General features: G+C 35.7%; 1 protein-coding gene across 1 annotated transcript in view; it reads right to left on the minus strand.

Annotated features, from left to right (window-relative positions):
- PPEF1 (protein phosphatase with EF-hand domain 1) overlaps positions 1-14348 on the minus strand; it is a 163711-nt gene that overhangs the window by 125711 nt on the left and 23652 nt on the right. The window contains exon 2 of the mRNA XM_072614213.1: positions 11600-11785. Within this exon, the coding sequence (XP_072470314.1) occupies positions 11600-11648 (49 nt within the window). The 5' untranslated portion in view covers positions 11649-11785. The remainder of the gene's footprint in view (positions 1-11599; positions 11786-14348) is intronic.

A 14348-nucleotide genomic window follows, 5' to 3' on the forward strand; every position in this document is an offset into this window, starting at 1 on the left:
ATAGGAAGGATCCAGAAATATGATGGGACTTGGTAAGCAATACTTTCTTTACCATCTCAATAGATTCTAAACAATGGAATCAATTTGTTTTCACTTGTCAGGGCCAACAATACACTTTTACATGCTTGCCACAATAATATCTGCATAGCCCCATTATGTGTCATAGGATTGTGGTTGAACGTTTAGATGAATTAGAGCTACCTGATGTACAGCTTACCCACTACAGAGATGATATTATGACATGCTGAAAAAATGTAAAAGAAGTGGAGAAGAGTTTGATGCTTTTAATTGAGCATATGAAAAGCAAAGGGTGGGGAATCAATCCTGCAAAGATTCAAAGGCCAGCTCAAACCATAAAATTTTGGAGTATACAATGGAATTAGGGACTCTGAGAGATTCTTCCACAAGACTAACAAAAGATTCAGGATTTCTCTATCCCCATCAATAAGAAAGAAGCCCAAAAGTTTATAGGATTATTTGGATATTGGTGACATCACATACTGCATCTAGGACAAATTTTGAAACCCTGATATAAAAAGTACTAGGAAGATACATGAATTTGATTGAGGATTTGAGCAGAATAAAGTTTTGAAGAAGCAAAGGCTGCTATACAATTGGCCCTGGATTCATGATCTATGCAAAGTGGCCCAGTGGAATTACAAGTGACTGTGCAGGATGAATATGTAAAGTTTATGGCCAAAAAACAAAGCTGAAATTTAAGATTTTGGTCTAGGAAACTCCCTTCATCTGGAATTCAATATACCCCTTTTGAAAAGCAGTTGTTAGCTGTATATTGGGCTTTGATAGAGATTGAACTACTGACCTTGGGCCATGAAATAACATCAAGGCCTGGAATCCTGATTATGACCCGAGTAATAAGCACCCCAGCTTCTCTCAGAATTGGACATACTCAGGAGGCTAGCATAATTAAATGGAAATGATATATTCAAAATAGATCTAAAGCAAGTAAAAGTGGAGTTTCTGCTTTACATGAATCTATAGCAAACACAGATACCAAGGGAAATGATACACCACTTGAACCAAAGCAACAGTTGGTACAGTCCTTGGTAAAATTGAATGAGGGATATGATAGATTAACAAAACAGACATGCATGGTTTACTGATGGGACAATAAAATATTTGGGCCACAAAAGACATTGGAAAGAGGTAGCCTCTAACTCATGTACTAAGTGGACTTTGGTAAGTACTGCGATAGGTGGAAGAAGTCAATATCCTGAACATATGGCAGTACATCAAACTATCAAAACAGAACAAGGTGTTAGCTATGTGGATGTCCATGTAGAAAATTCAAAATTGGGAAATTCATGGCAAACAAGTCTGGAGCAAAGAATTATGGAGAGATAATATGGGACATGTCTTTGGTTACTAATTTGTCAGTTTTTCATGTAGATGTTCACATGGCCTCACCATGCCAAAACATGAGTACACTGCACATGGTGATCAACTAGCAAAAATTGCTACTTAACATATTGTACCTACTCTGACACCAACTGATGATCCAGTACTAGCAAAATAGATCCATCAAATGACCAGTCATTTAGGGATCCAAGCCACACATCAGTGGGCACAAGACAGAGGTATTAGTATCTATCATTCATTGTTAAAGCAAGTAGCAAAGGAATGTTATTTATGTCACTTGGAAAAGGAACAAACTGTTCCTTGGGTAGTAACTGGAGAGATAGTAAGGGGGAAAAGACCAGCCCAAATTTGGCAAATAGATTATATTGGACCACTATCCAAAGATAAAGGATATAAATTTATATGTACTTGTGTTGACACCTATTCAGGTGTACTACTGGCTTGTCCCTATAAGAACGCAACTCAGAAAAATACCTGTAAAACTCCAGATATCATGTCTATATTATGGAACCCCAATGCAGATCCAAAATGACAATGAATCATATTTCAAAGGTAATGAAATGAAGAGATAGTGTGTATTAAACAACATAGAATGGATATATCATATTCCATATTATCCACTGGGTTAATTGAAAGAATGACTGGATTACTGAAAGAACAGTTAAGGAAGCTAAATTCTAATAATTCTTATCAACATTGGAAAGATGATGTGTTCACTGCTTTGTGTAATTTGAATAAAAGACTATTAGGGGGAAGTGCACCTCTAGCCAGAACGATGACCCCAAATCTGCAAATTAGAAAACAGCAAACACATAAGATCTCAAATACTGAGTATTGAACTGTGAGGTCAGATATCCCAGCACCATATCCAGGGACTCCTGGTTCAGCAGGATATGATTTACATTGTTTAGAGGATTTTAGGTTGAATAAGAAATAAGAAAAATCTCTACTGGAATACGTATGAGAATCCCCAAGAAACATTTTGGATAAATACTACCTAAATCTGGATTAACTGCATGAGGAATACATGTATTGGCTGGAATGATAGATTCTAATTATCAAGGAGAAATTATTGTGACATTCCAAAATTTAAGTGAAGTTTTGTCTACAGTTTTGCAGACATTATGGAATAGTTCAAGTAATTATTATTCCTTGTGAAACAAAACGCCTTGTGGAAACTGATCCTCCTTCTGAAATAAGTAGCAGAGGAACTGAAGGACTGGGTTCTAATGATAGAATAAAATTGGGAGCTAAAGTATGGGTAAAACAGAAGTCAGATTATGTTCCAAATCTGGGGAAATTATTGCACCCAGGAAAGATAATACCATAACTGTTGTTTATTCAGGAGAAGATGATTACCCAATTGTACCCTTAACTCATATATTCTACCGTGAATGAGGCTATGATAGTGGGTTCATGGACTCCAGAAGTGTGACTGACCCTATATCTGCACTGCTTCTGGTTACTTTCTCCTTGTTTCTTTCTGGCTTTTTGTCTGTCAAACTTGTTTGCTAGATTTGTTTTCTGCAGACTTAGTACCCTTCAACCTGCAGATGCCTGATTGCTTAAGCCAGATGTCACCCTTTGTCCATGACCGTGATGTGTCACCCCTGGACCTGGCATCCACTAAGCTCTGGATGCCCCTTGAAAGGGACCTCTTGAGGCAGGGGCAGCACTATATCCAATCTCAGCAGGAGGTAGTTATGGAAGAAGGGACCTTTGCCCCTTTCCCCAAGATTTGGGGCCCCATTCATTCAAGGGAGGAACTAATGCTCAAGTCCTAAGTCCTATCTCACCCTAAGATATTGTTTTATGGGCTCATTTTGTGCAATCCCTGTCATATTGCTATAAAGTTCTTTTGACAACAGTTGCCTATGATAATGTTTTATATGCTTATTTTCTGTTATCCCTGTTAAAGTGCTGTTGATACCAGTTGCCCCACCGACCTATGTAATGAATACAAGAGATCTTGGGGCAGAATGTAATGGTAATTTAAATGAGAAGATCTTTCCCATGCATTAATAGGCCCATCTGACCTGTAAATGACATGGAAGCCTAAGTCACATGTGGTAGGAGGAGTTTGCTGAACAGATGGAATGGGAAGGGTGGAGCAGAACTGAGAGGAAGTGAGTGAGAGAAGTTAGGGTGGAGAGAGAGAAGACACAGGCAAGCAGACAGCTAGGCTAGTGAATATTTGTTTATTTGTGAAAAGTCCCCAGCAGTGTGGGGAGGCTTGGGAATGGCATTGTCCTCTGCAGTGATAATGTGTATTGACTTCTTGGCTACTATGATGGATTTGACTTTCTGGTTTGGGGATTTGGCTTTCTGGTGTCTGAATAAATGTTTTTCTTCCGCTTTCTATAGGGAGAGTCTGCTATACTTTGCGATTGAGAACTATGCTGGCATATTCATAGTCACCATCACTGCTGTGAATATTGCCTTGACAATACAGGAGGGAGGAAGGAATAGAAGTTGGAACTCAAAGTTTTAAAAACAAATGTTAAAAATTGTTCTTATATGCAACTGGGAAATAAAAACATACAGGCAATGGGGTATAGAAATCTATATGGCCCTACAAGAAAATAGCGGGAAAAAGGTGAAGAGAATGGAGGGGGTGATAGAAAGGAGAACAGATAGGGGGAAAGAGTAATCAGAATGCACACTCTCTTGGGGTGGGTGGAGGGGAGAGATGACAATCTTCTTATCATTTTTTAAATTATGTATTTATTTATTTTTAGTTTTCAACATTCATTTCCACAAAATTTTGAGTTCCAAATTTTCTCCCCATCTCTCCCCTCCCCCCACCCCAGAATGCTGAGCGTTCTGATTACCCCTTCCACCAATCTGCCCTCCCTTATAACACCCTTCCCTTTCCTTATCCCCATCTTTGATGAGAAGATATTTCACAACTCAAAATCTTGTGGAAGTGAATGTTGAAAGCTAAAAATTAATTAATTAATTGATTAATTAAAAAAAATACTAAAACAAATAAATAAATATAACAGATGTAATTTAAGCAAAATATAACCAACATTTTACCCAATATAAGTCAACAGTATGATATATTCTTTAAAAATAGCTAATACCACAACAGAAAATATTAATAGAATTATGAAGGAAATGGACTAAATGATCCCTAAAGCTCTTTTCAACAAAATAAAACTTTAAAAAAACCAACAACAATAACAACAAAACAGATTCAGTAATTCCTATATTTATAACTTGCCTCACAGCAAAACTGTAAATAGTGCAGGGCCACTATGACTTGAATTGATCCAGGGCACTTATCTCCAAGGGGACTTTCTTCTTTCCTGTAACTGTCTGGAGGCTACCATCTCTTAATCTCCAAATCCTCTGTTGGTTTGTGCCATGCAATAAGACCTTACCCCCTCACCTGGCCCCAACTCCATACCCTATTTGAGGAAGTCATTTTCCCCTTTATCCCCATAGTAATTCAGAAGGTTTGTCTGGGGTTGGGCTGTTCTTTCTCCCAATACAACTGCACCCCTGTGGACTATCCTCTGCTCTTCTCATTCTCTTCTGGACCACTGTTGCCAACATTATGCCCTTATCACTCACGTGTTCTCTTTGCTATCCTTAAGCCCATTGCCTTCCCCAATCTGAGATGAAAGAATTCCTAGCTATGACAGGACTGTTGAGAATCAAGATGTAATTTCAACAATCATTATGATTACTTCACTTTAGCAATCTACAGTATTATGACGATGACAACTTCATTTCTTCCAAAGTCCCAAATTATTTAGACTTAAATTGAGATGAATTAACCCCATAGCAACTAAGAGTAAGAAAATCATTTGTCTTGAGTAAAGAAAACTATTGAAAAGTTACTTCAATGTTTCAATGAAGTTAGTAAAATTCAAACAACAAATGTGTTTTTAGTACTGTTTCTGACATATCCAATTGAATGATAAAATGTCAGACTTTAGATCAACACATACCCCATCAGAATATTAACAATTGATTAAGAATTGCAATGGGAAACACCACTGAATTTCAATGGCAGATTGCTCATTAAAATTCATTCCAGATTTATGCCACTAAAACTTGAAAATCTATGCTATAATTCAAGTAAAATATTACAAAGAGTTTAGCAAGGTAAGGATTAGGAATTTAAAAAAACATTTGCATCAAGTAAACCAAAACTACTACACATAGAATTTTCAGATAACAAAGCAATATATACTGTTTGATGATTGGGTGTATTTTGCTACTTTAGAACAAAATGTCAGCCTTAAAAATAATCATGAGAAAGTAGAACTTTATAGAGTTCTAGAGGCAACTAAGTGGTACAGTGGAACAGAGTGCTAGACCTACAGTCAGAAAGACCCAGGTTCAAAAGCAGCCTCAGACACTTATTAGTTGCATGACTGCAGGCAATTTACTTAACTTTTGTTCACCTAAGTTTCCTCAAAATGGGGATAGTAAACAGCACCTACCTCCCAAAGTTGATGTGAGGATTAACTGAGATAATATTTGTAAGGGGCTTACCACAATGCCAGACACACAGTAGGTCCTATAGAAATTATTATTTCTTTCCTTCCTTCCTCTCCAGGTCTCAGTTTCTTCATCTGTCAAATGTTGGAGAAAGTACTTATGACCTCCAATATCCCCTAAACCTAAATCTACCTCTTTGTAACTTTCATCTGTGGTGCCTGGGTCAAATTAGAACAAATCTCTCCTTTTCCATGAAAACCCTTCAAATAGTTGAAGACTGCCATCTTGTCTTCAAGGCAGCTAGGTGGCACAGTGGAGACCCAAGGTTGGAGTCAGGAAGACATCTTCCTAAGTTCAAATCTGGCCACAGATACTTACTAGCTATGTGACCCTGGGCAAGTCACTTAACCCTGTTTGCCTGTTTCCTCATCTGTAAAATGAGCTGGAGAAGCAAAAGACAAACCACTCCAGTATCTGCCAAGAAAACTCCAGATGGAATTATGAAGAATCAGACACAACTGAAAAACAATTCAAAAATAGAAACCTTGTCTTCTCTGAATATCATCTTATATTTACTAACTGGATTGGACTAGATAGCTTCTAAGTTCCTTCCAATTCTGATGTTTTTTGAAATTCACTCTTTACACAACAACCCTTAGAAGGTAGGTGCCATTATCATCTCTATTTTATAGATGAAGAAACTGAGGCAGATAGAAGTTAAGTGACTTGTCCAAGGTCACATAACTAGTAAGTGTCTGAGTTCAGATTGGAACTCAGGTCTACCTCACTCATTTTTCTCTTCATGAGATCTGATACAGGAAGGTGATATACTCTATTCTTCCTTCCCTTCCTCTTTTTTCCAACTCATAATCATTTCTCCTGCCCAAGTGGGAAAACATTCCAAAATGCTCCTCTTATTAAAGCTTGTTTACACTTTTTGTTTTAATTTGTGCTACTGGTTCTGTAGGAGAGAGAGAGAGAGAGAGAGAGAGAGAGAGAGAGAGAGAGAGAGAAATTCATATCCTTGGTCTAAATAGTATGTTTGAGTCTCCTGAGAAAAAGGAGAGTGAATCTTATATTCATTTTAAAATATTTTGTATAAATATCCTAAAACAGGTTGACTAAGTGCTACATCTTAGTTTTTTTTCCTTAGATGAAATTGAACCAATTTTTTTATTGCTGTCAGTGTGGATGTGAGAATCATCAGTAATATTAACTTTCCCCATTGTTCACCTCCATGCATATTCAAATGACCCCATGTCTGCAGAGGAGGAGACAAGGGCAATGACTTGAGAGTAAATCCTTCCTAGTAGGAGAACAGAAGGAGCTACACTAGGCTGGTGCCCATTCAAGGGCAGAGGGCAGAGGAGAGTAAAATAGCTCCCTTTCCTGTAGCAGTTCAACGGATTAACTTTTACGTTTCAGCTTCAAACAAACTGTTAATCCTCACAGACACATGGCTACATGCGTAAATCAATCTGGGTAAAACAGACTCCTCCCACCAATCTGATTTCCTCTTCTCAGTTTCCTTTGTTTATCCATGCCATACCCACAATGGGTATGACCTTTTCTCTTTTATTTCAATAATCTCTCACTTGGTCAGTTCCCAGGTGTTAAATAATCACTAAGCAGATGATGCCCCAAACTGCATAAGACCCTTTGTCTTTCTCTTGAGCTCCAGTCTCTTATCATCTCTTATTCTTTTCTTTTTGCTATAGCTAGTATTTCCATAACTACATAAAAATAACGACCATAACAATGCACATCCTTGCTTTACTCCTGATCTTACTGGAAAGACTTCAATGTTTTTGCATGATAAATGATGCTTTGTTTTAGACAGATGTTGATAATTCATAATAAGGAAAATTCAACCTTTTCTTTTTGGTATTTTTTCTAACATAAAATCATGCATTTTGTTTAAAAAAACTTTTTATGCTTCCATTAATGTCATTTTAATAATTTTTGTTATTAATATTTTCTATTATGTTTAAACTTTTACTGATATTAAAGCAATCCTGCATTCCTGGTATAAATCCACCCTGATGGGATATAATCTTTTTCCTGTGTTTCTGTAGCCACTTTGCTAATATTTTCTTTAATAATTTTGCATTGATATTCATTAGAGATATTGGTTGATAGCTTTCTTTCTTTGTGTTCTCTCTCCCTGATTATGTATCAGGACCATATTTATTTCATAGAAGAAGTTTGGCAAGATGATGTCTTTCCCTGTTTTCACTGGAAAAAAATTTGGTATTAATTATTCTTTGAATGTTTTATAAAATTCAATTGCAAATTTATTTGGTTTTAGGGTTTCTTCCCTTTGAAAATTTATTTGTGGCTTATTAATTTCTCTGAAAATGAGTCACCTAAATTCTCTAATTACAAACCATGAGGTTTATATTTTTGTATATATTCATTCATTTCATGTAAAGTATCAGTTTTATTGATATCTAATTGGGTGAAATAATTTATAATGATTTCATTATTTCCTCTTCTTTTGCTGCATTCTCCTTTCCCTTTTTTGTATTGGTAATTTTGTTTTCCTCTCTTACAAAAATCATGCTAGCTAAAGAACTACCAATTGAATTAGTTTTTTTTTAACAAAAAGGCTTCTAACTTTATCAGTTCAAATTGTGCTTTAAAATGTGTTTTGTTACAAAATCTTTTTGATTTTTAGAATTTTTATTTTCATGTTCAGTTGAGCTTTATGTGTTGCTTTTCTAGTTTTAGATCAATGTATTGATCATGATTTCTCCACTTTGTGGATGAAAGTGTTTAAGGATATAACTTTTCCCCTAATGTCTACTTTTATCGTATCTCAAATGTTTTAGTATGTTGTCTCTTCATTGTAATTTTCTATGATTAAATTATTCTATTGTTTCTATGATTTGCTTTGTAACTCACACTTTTTTTTTTAGGATTAAATTACTTCATTTCCGTTTAATCTTAATTCCCTTGTCAAAATGATTTTTATTGCCTTGTGGTCTATAAAGAATGTCTTTAATATTTCTGCTTTTCTGTATTTGTTTATGTTCCTATGCCCTACAACATGACCAGTTTTGGTATTGTGGTATAGACCAAAATATTCCTGTCAGAATTTTTGTAATAATACAGAACTGTAAATGAAGCAGATGCCCATTAGTAGAAAAAGTGGAGACTGATGGAAGGAGGAAGAAGGAAACCAAACAGGAATGCTCTCTTCCCTCCTCCCTCCCAAGTGACTGACATACACTTGTATTCATACATGTTACCTGCCATTCTTGGGCTTCAGACCACACTTCACCTCTTACCCACAAACCACTCTTCCTCCAAGATGTATACTCAAATTAATACTGTCATTATTTCTGGGAAAGGACTTATGAATTATTCCCCATCCCTTCACTCTCCACCCCAGTGACTTCCCAAAACACCCTTCCCTGACCACAAGTCCCTTATATATGTGTTTCCCTCTCCTGAGGGCAGGGACTGTCTTGCTTCTGTATCTTTATCACCAACACATAGAACAATATTTAGCATATAAGTAACTACTAAAAATGCATTCATTCGTTCATTCATTTACTCTTTTTTAAGAATGTTGTGCTATCTTTCCCGCTTTGGCCTAAGTACAAGGGAAGGAAAGGGAATAAAGAATTTATATAGTACACACTGTGTGCCAGACACTGTGCTAAGGACCTCTTACAAATACTATATCGCGTGACCCCTGCACCAACCCTACAAGGTAAGTGCTATTATTATCTCCATTTTACAGTTAAGTGACTTACCCAGGGTCACATAGGTAATAAATGTCTGATGTCAGAATTACTATTAATAATGAACACCAATATACAAATGGACATCTATAATATTATTTGTTTTTAAACAAATATTATTTCAAAATAATAGCAAGACTCCAGGAAATGATTCTCTCACCTAGTAAAAGGTATTACCTAATCAGAATGATATACAATATTCTATAATTTGCAAAAGGATAAAATCTTTTAAAATCATTGACTATAAAAAGGAACTTTCTGCACTATGAATTAGAATTGTTCAGAAATGTATAGATAAGTGAGATAAACAGTGTAGAAATTTTTTTCAAGGTACTATATAAATCTAATATTTTTACATTACAGAATTTTAAAGCTAACAGGTACCTTAGGGATCTTCTATTCTAACCCTTTCATCTTACAGATGAGGAAGCTAAGCTAAGAGATTAAGGGATGTGCACAAGGTTGGGGGGGGCGGTTGGGACAAGAATGCAGGCATCCTGGATTTCAGTCCCTTTGAGAGTTGGAAGGCACTTCATAGCCATCTAGTACAAACCATACATAAAAGGAATCCTCATTTTAAAATATCCCAGCAAGTGGCTGTCCAGCCTTTGCTTGAAAACCTTCAAAAAGGAGGAATCCACCAGTACATGAAGCAACCCGTTTAAACAACTACGTCTGATAAACAACTGCACACTGATAGTCGAACTTTTAGAATCTCTGTTGGTGACAGAATTTCACACACATAAAGAACTTCATTTAACAGAAAACAGTGGGGTTTATTTATTGTTTTGTTTGTTTTTATCCAAGAGATGTGGTTTTGTTACGGAGAGTTTGGGTTCTTACAGCTGTAGAATCCACGCTTACCCATAATCTTCCAGGATGTTACTCCCAGGGGATAATTTGTACCGTAAAGAAAATTTAAGACATGGTGTTCTTGATTCCTTCAAAGTATTAATACCTCTCTCAAGTTCCTTTTCTACTCCAGAGAACAGCTTACTCATTGGTACCTAATGACTGGCCAAGAAGGTACAATGCTATGAGAGTGAGAGAGCTATTTTGATTCTTAAAGTAAATCAGAACACATTAGCTAGTGCAGACCACCTCTCATCCTAAAGTGAAGTAATAGAGTACCTCAAGCCAAGGTTGATTTCCACAGTGTGCTCAAGAATTACCAAATAATTGCCTCAAGTTTTCATTTTACTTTGCTTGTGTAAATCTCGTTCACAAAGACCAAGGAGCAAATTCAGTGAGTTCTAAGGAAAGACACTGATAATTATATTTAACACTTAGAAAGAATACAATATAAATAATTCTTAAGTTTCTACATCTTACATGCAAAAGGTAGATTTTCTTATATTGTGGTAAGTGAAAAAAGTGCACTTTTAAAAAGTAATATTTATATCTTAAAAAGATAATGTAAGTACATAAAAAATTTACTTTTACATTTCTCAAAGTATGGTGCAGTGCTGGTGAAATCTAATGTTGAACAGATATGAAAACTCATTTGATCTTTGTCTTAAAAAATTTTAAATCAAATTAGGTTTTTGGAATAGCTTAGTTTGTTTTTAAATTTAAATTTCTGTATGTCATTGTTGTGGAAAATCATCCTACATAATCTAATCCTGGGTCATTTGTCACATGGGCATATACTGAGTGCCTATTTGCAAATGGTTTCTATATTAGTGGACATTTTAGAAAGGGGTAGAGATCTAATATCTTTCCACTGAATTTTTAACTTTCCTTTTTACATAGATTCGGTTATATGTTCAACTAAAATTCAATTTAAAATATCATCTAAAACTTAATGTTTTGAAATTTAGCACTATAAATAAGAAGTTATATCATTCTATTAACTAGTTTTCCAGGTTACTTCAATATGAAACCTTAAAGAAAAAAAGCATGAGGCCTTGCATAAAAAAATCACTTGGGATCACTCAATTCAATGCTAAGAAACAAAGGAAAAGAGGAAAAATCATATTCCTCTGAAATTCATTAACAATAGTCACACTGCTTACCTTTCTCAGATTTCCTATCTTCGTTTTGGACAGAATGTCTACATCCCATGTCTCCAAAATAGTGTGTTCATGAGTTTAACTTCTCATCACAGGCTCCTCTTGTCCAAGAGTGTGCACGTCCTTTCCTTTATATTTTTGCTAAGATACAAAGAGCCACTCCTAGTTGATCCACTTCAGTCATAGCCACTAATGAGGAAGAAGGGATGGGAAAAAAACGCCAGTTAACAACATAGTATCTAAGGACAGCTCAGCAGGAATCATTAATGCTTGTTATGAATTATTGTACATCATGTGGTGTGGAAATTGATTCCATATAATCTAATCCTGAGTTATTTTCCAAAACACTGCAGCCGCTAAGGCAGCTGCAGGCACAGCAGCAGCAGCAACAGCCAACAGTAGGAGCTGCCTAGGCTGGTTTTGCTACACATACTTTTACCATAATTCTCTTCGGTAAAACCAGTGAAACACATATAATTTTTAAACTGCAATATAAGCAAAAACAAGGATATTGTTGCTTTTATAACTTCAATATTGGAGACTGGGGAGTAAACATCCAAAAAGAACTTAGCTGTTTTATGACCATAATGAATATAGAATTTAAAAGTTTAACATATGGCAGAAAAATAACAAAAGCAACATATGGAAACTCCTATGAAACAAAAGATGAGATAGGCAGATAGTATTCCAGTTTCCAAAAAGTGAGAAAAAGGATGAATGACATAAACTTTAGACCAGTAATCTGGATACTGATCCAAGGTAAGAGTCTAGAACAGAATGTTTTTGAGCAGTTAAAAAAAAGAATGTATTACACATTTGGTGCCAGGATGGATTCGTCAAGAACTTATTATGTGATCCTGAGCTAATTATCTAACCTTGGTGGTATTCAGTTTCCTCATCTGGCAAATAAAGTGATTAGAACAGATTATTTTTCTATGAAAACTTACAACTATAAAATGCTGGAATTAAAAATCAAAACAAATTAGAGTAATTTCCTATTTAATAAAGTTACCAGATAAGAAGGTCCACAGAATTGCCAATCCAAAGATTCACTAATTAAATCAAAAGAAGCAAACTTGAGTACATTACTAGATCAATTTCTGGAAAAAACTGAGATAGCATGATGAATACCACACTTCACTTATGTCAGTGACAATTGATGATAAAAATCCTTCATATCCAAATGGACACCACCTCTCCTCTGGATACTTCTAATGGATCTCCCTTCCTCCAGTAAAGACTGCTTTCCCTCAATAATCCAATCTCCGACCAGTTACCAAACTGAACTTCCTAAAGCACAAGTCTGACCATGTCATTCTCAAGAAATTTCTGTGCTTCTCTATTACCTCCAGGAGAAAACACAAACACCTCTGGTTATCATTTAAAGTCTTCATAATCTGACTTCAACCCTTCTTTCCAGACTGATTTCACATTACTACCCTTCATGCATTCTATGTGACAACCACACCAGATTCTTTTGTCGTTCACCATGTACATCCCAACTTACGCTCTCCCTTCAAATTTTAGTTCATGTTCCACTTCTTATGAGGTCTTTTCTAACAACTCCTCCACACCTGCGTGTAAACACACACACACAAACACACACACATATTAATGCTTTCCCCTTGATCTTAGACAAAAATACATTGTATTTGGCCACATGTCCCCTAACCATCACCAAGAGATGAGGATGCTAGAGATGGATGCTGAGGTCCTCCTCCTCCTCTTCAATTACTCTCTGGAGGAATATTCCAACTCTTTTCCTGACCTTGGGACTGAAAGGGAGGCTGACTCAGACTCATAAGTCAGTCCTTTTCATCATTCAGACTCATAGGAAGAGAAACTGAGATGCCAAAAGTCCTGGGGAGAAAAAAGTCATATAGGCACAGTTGTCATGGAAGAAGACTGAGCTACAGCTATAAGTAACCAGCAACAGATTCCAGAGCCAAGGGTGTGAGTGAATCATGTACAAGGCTTGTTGAGATAGATTCTGCAGTGCTGAAACTCATTCAAATTATAGACGATATTATAGGCAAATTATAAGTAATGATCCTTCATTCCCTTTCATTCCTTTCCTGATATCTCTTTCAAGAGGGAATTATCCCTCTTGCCAGGAATTGGGAGATTTACCATTGTTTCCTAAAAGTCTTTTCTCTTTTGTCTTTAAATATTTACTTCATCTTATAAGCAAGTAAATATGATAAGGAGCAGGTAGGTGGCACAGTGAATAGAGTACTGGACTTGAAATCAGGAAGACTCTCTTCCTGCATTCAAATCTGGCCTCAGACCCTTACTAGCTATGTGACCCCGGTCAAATAACTTAACCCTGTTTGCCTCAATTTCCTCATTTGTAAAATGAGCAGGAGAAGGGAATGACAAAACCACTTCAGTATCTTTGTCAAGAAAATCTCAAATGAGGTCATGAAGAGTTGGACATGACTAAAATGACTGAAAAACAACAAAAAATCTAGTATATAACATTAAGCCTCATACCTAGTAGATGTTTGACAATAATTTATTTAATTATATTGAACGAACAGAAAAAAGTTCTAAGGGATCCATATTTGTAAAAAAAAAATCAGTAATTCATAACAGTCTAAAGAAAGAAAGACTATATTAAAATTCTACTAGTTTATCAGAACAAAATTATCCAATATTACTTTTTTAATATAAAAGTTGCTGCATTATAAAAGCATTGATTTTTTTTCAAAGGTAACATTTCTTTAAAAAAAAAAAGGCAATGTGGAGTTTA

The sequence above is a fragment of the Notamacropus eugenii genome, chromosome 5, assembly GCF_028372415.1.
Source record: "Notamacropus eugenii isolate mMacEug1 chromosome 5, mMacEug1.pri_v2, whole genome shotgun sequence".
Classification (NCBI taxonomy): Eukaryota; Metazoa; Chordata; class Mammalia; order Diprotodontia; family Macropodidae; genus Notamacropus; species Notamacropus eugenii.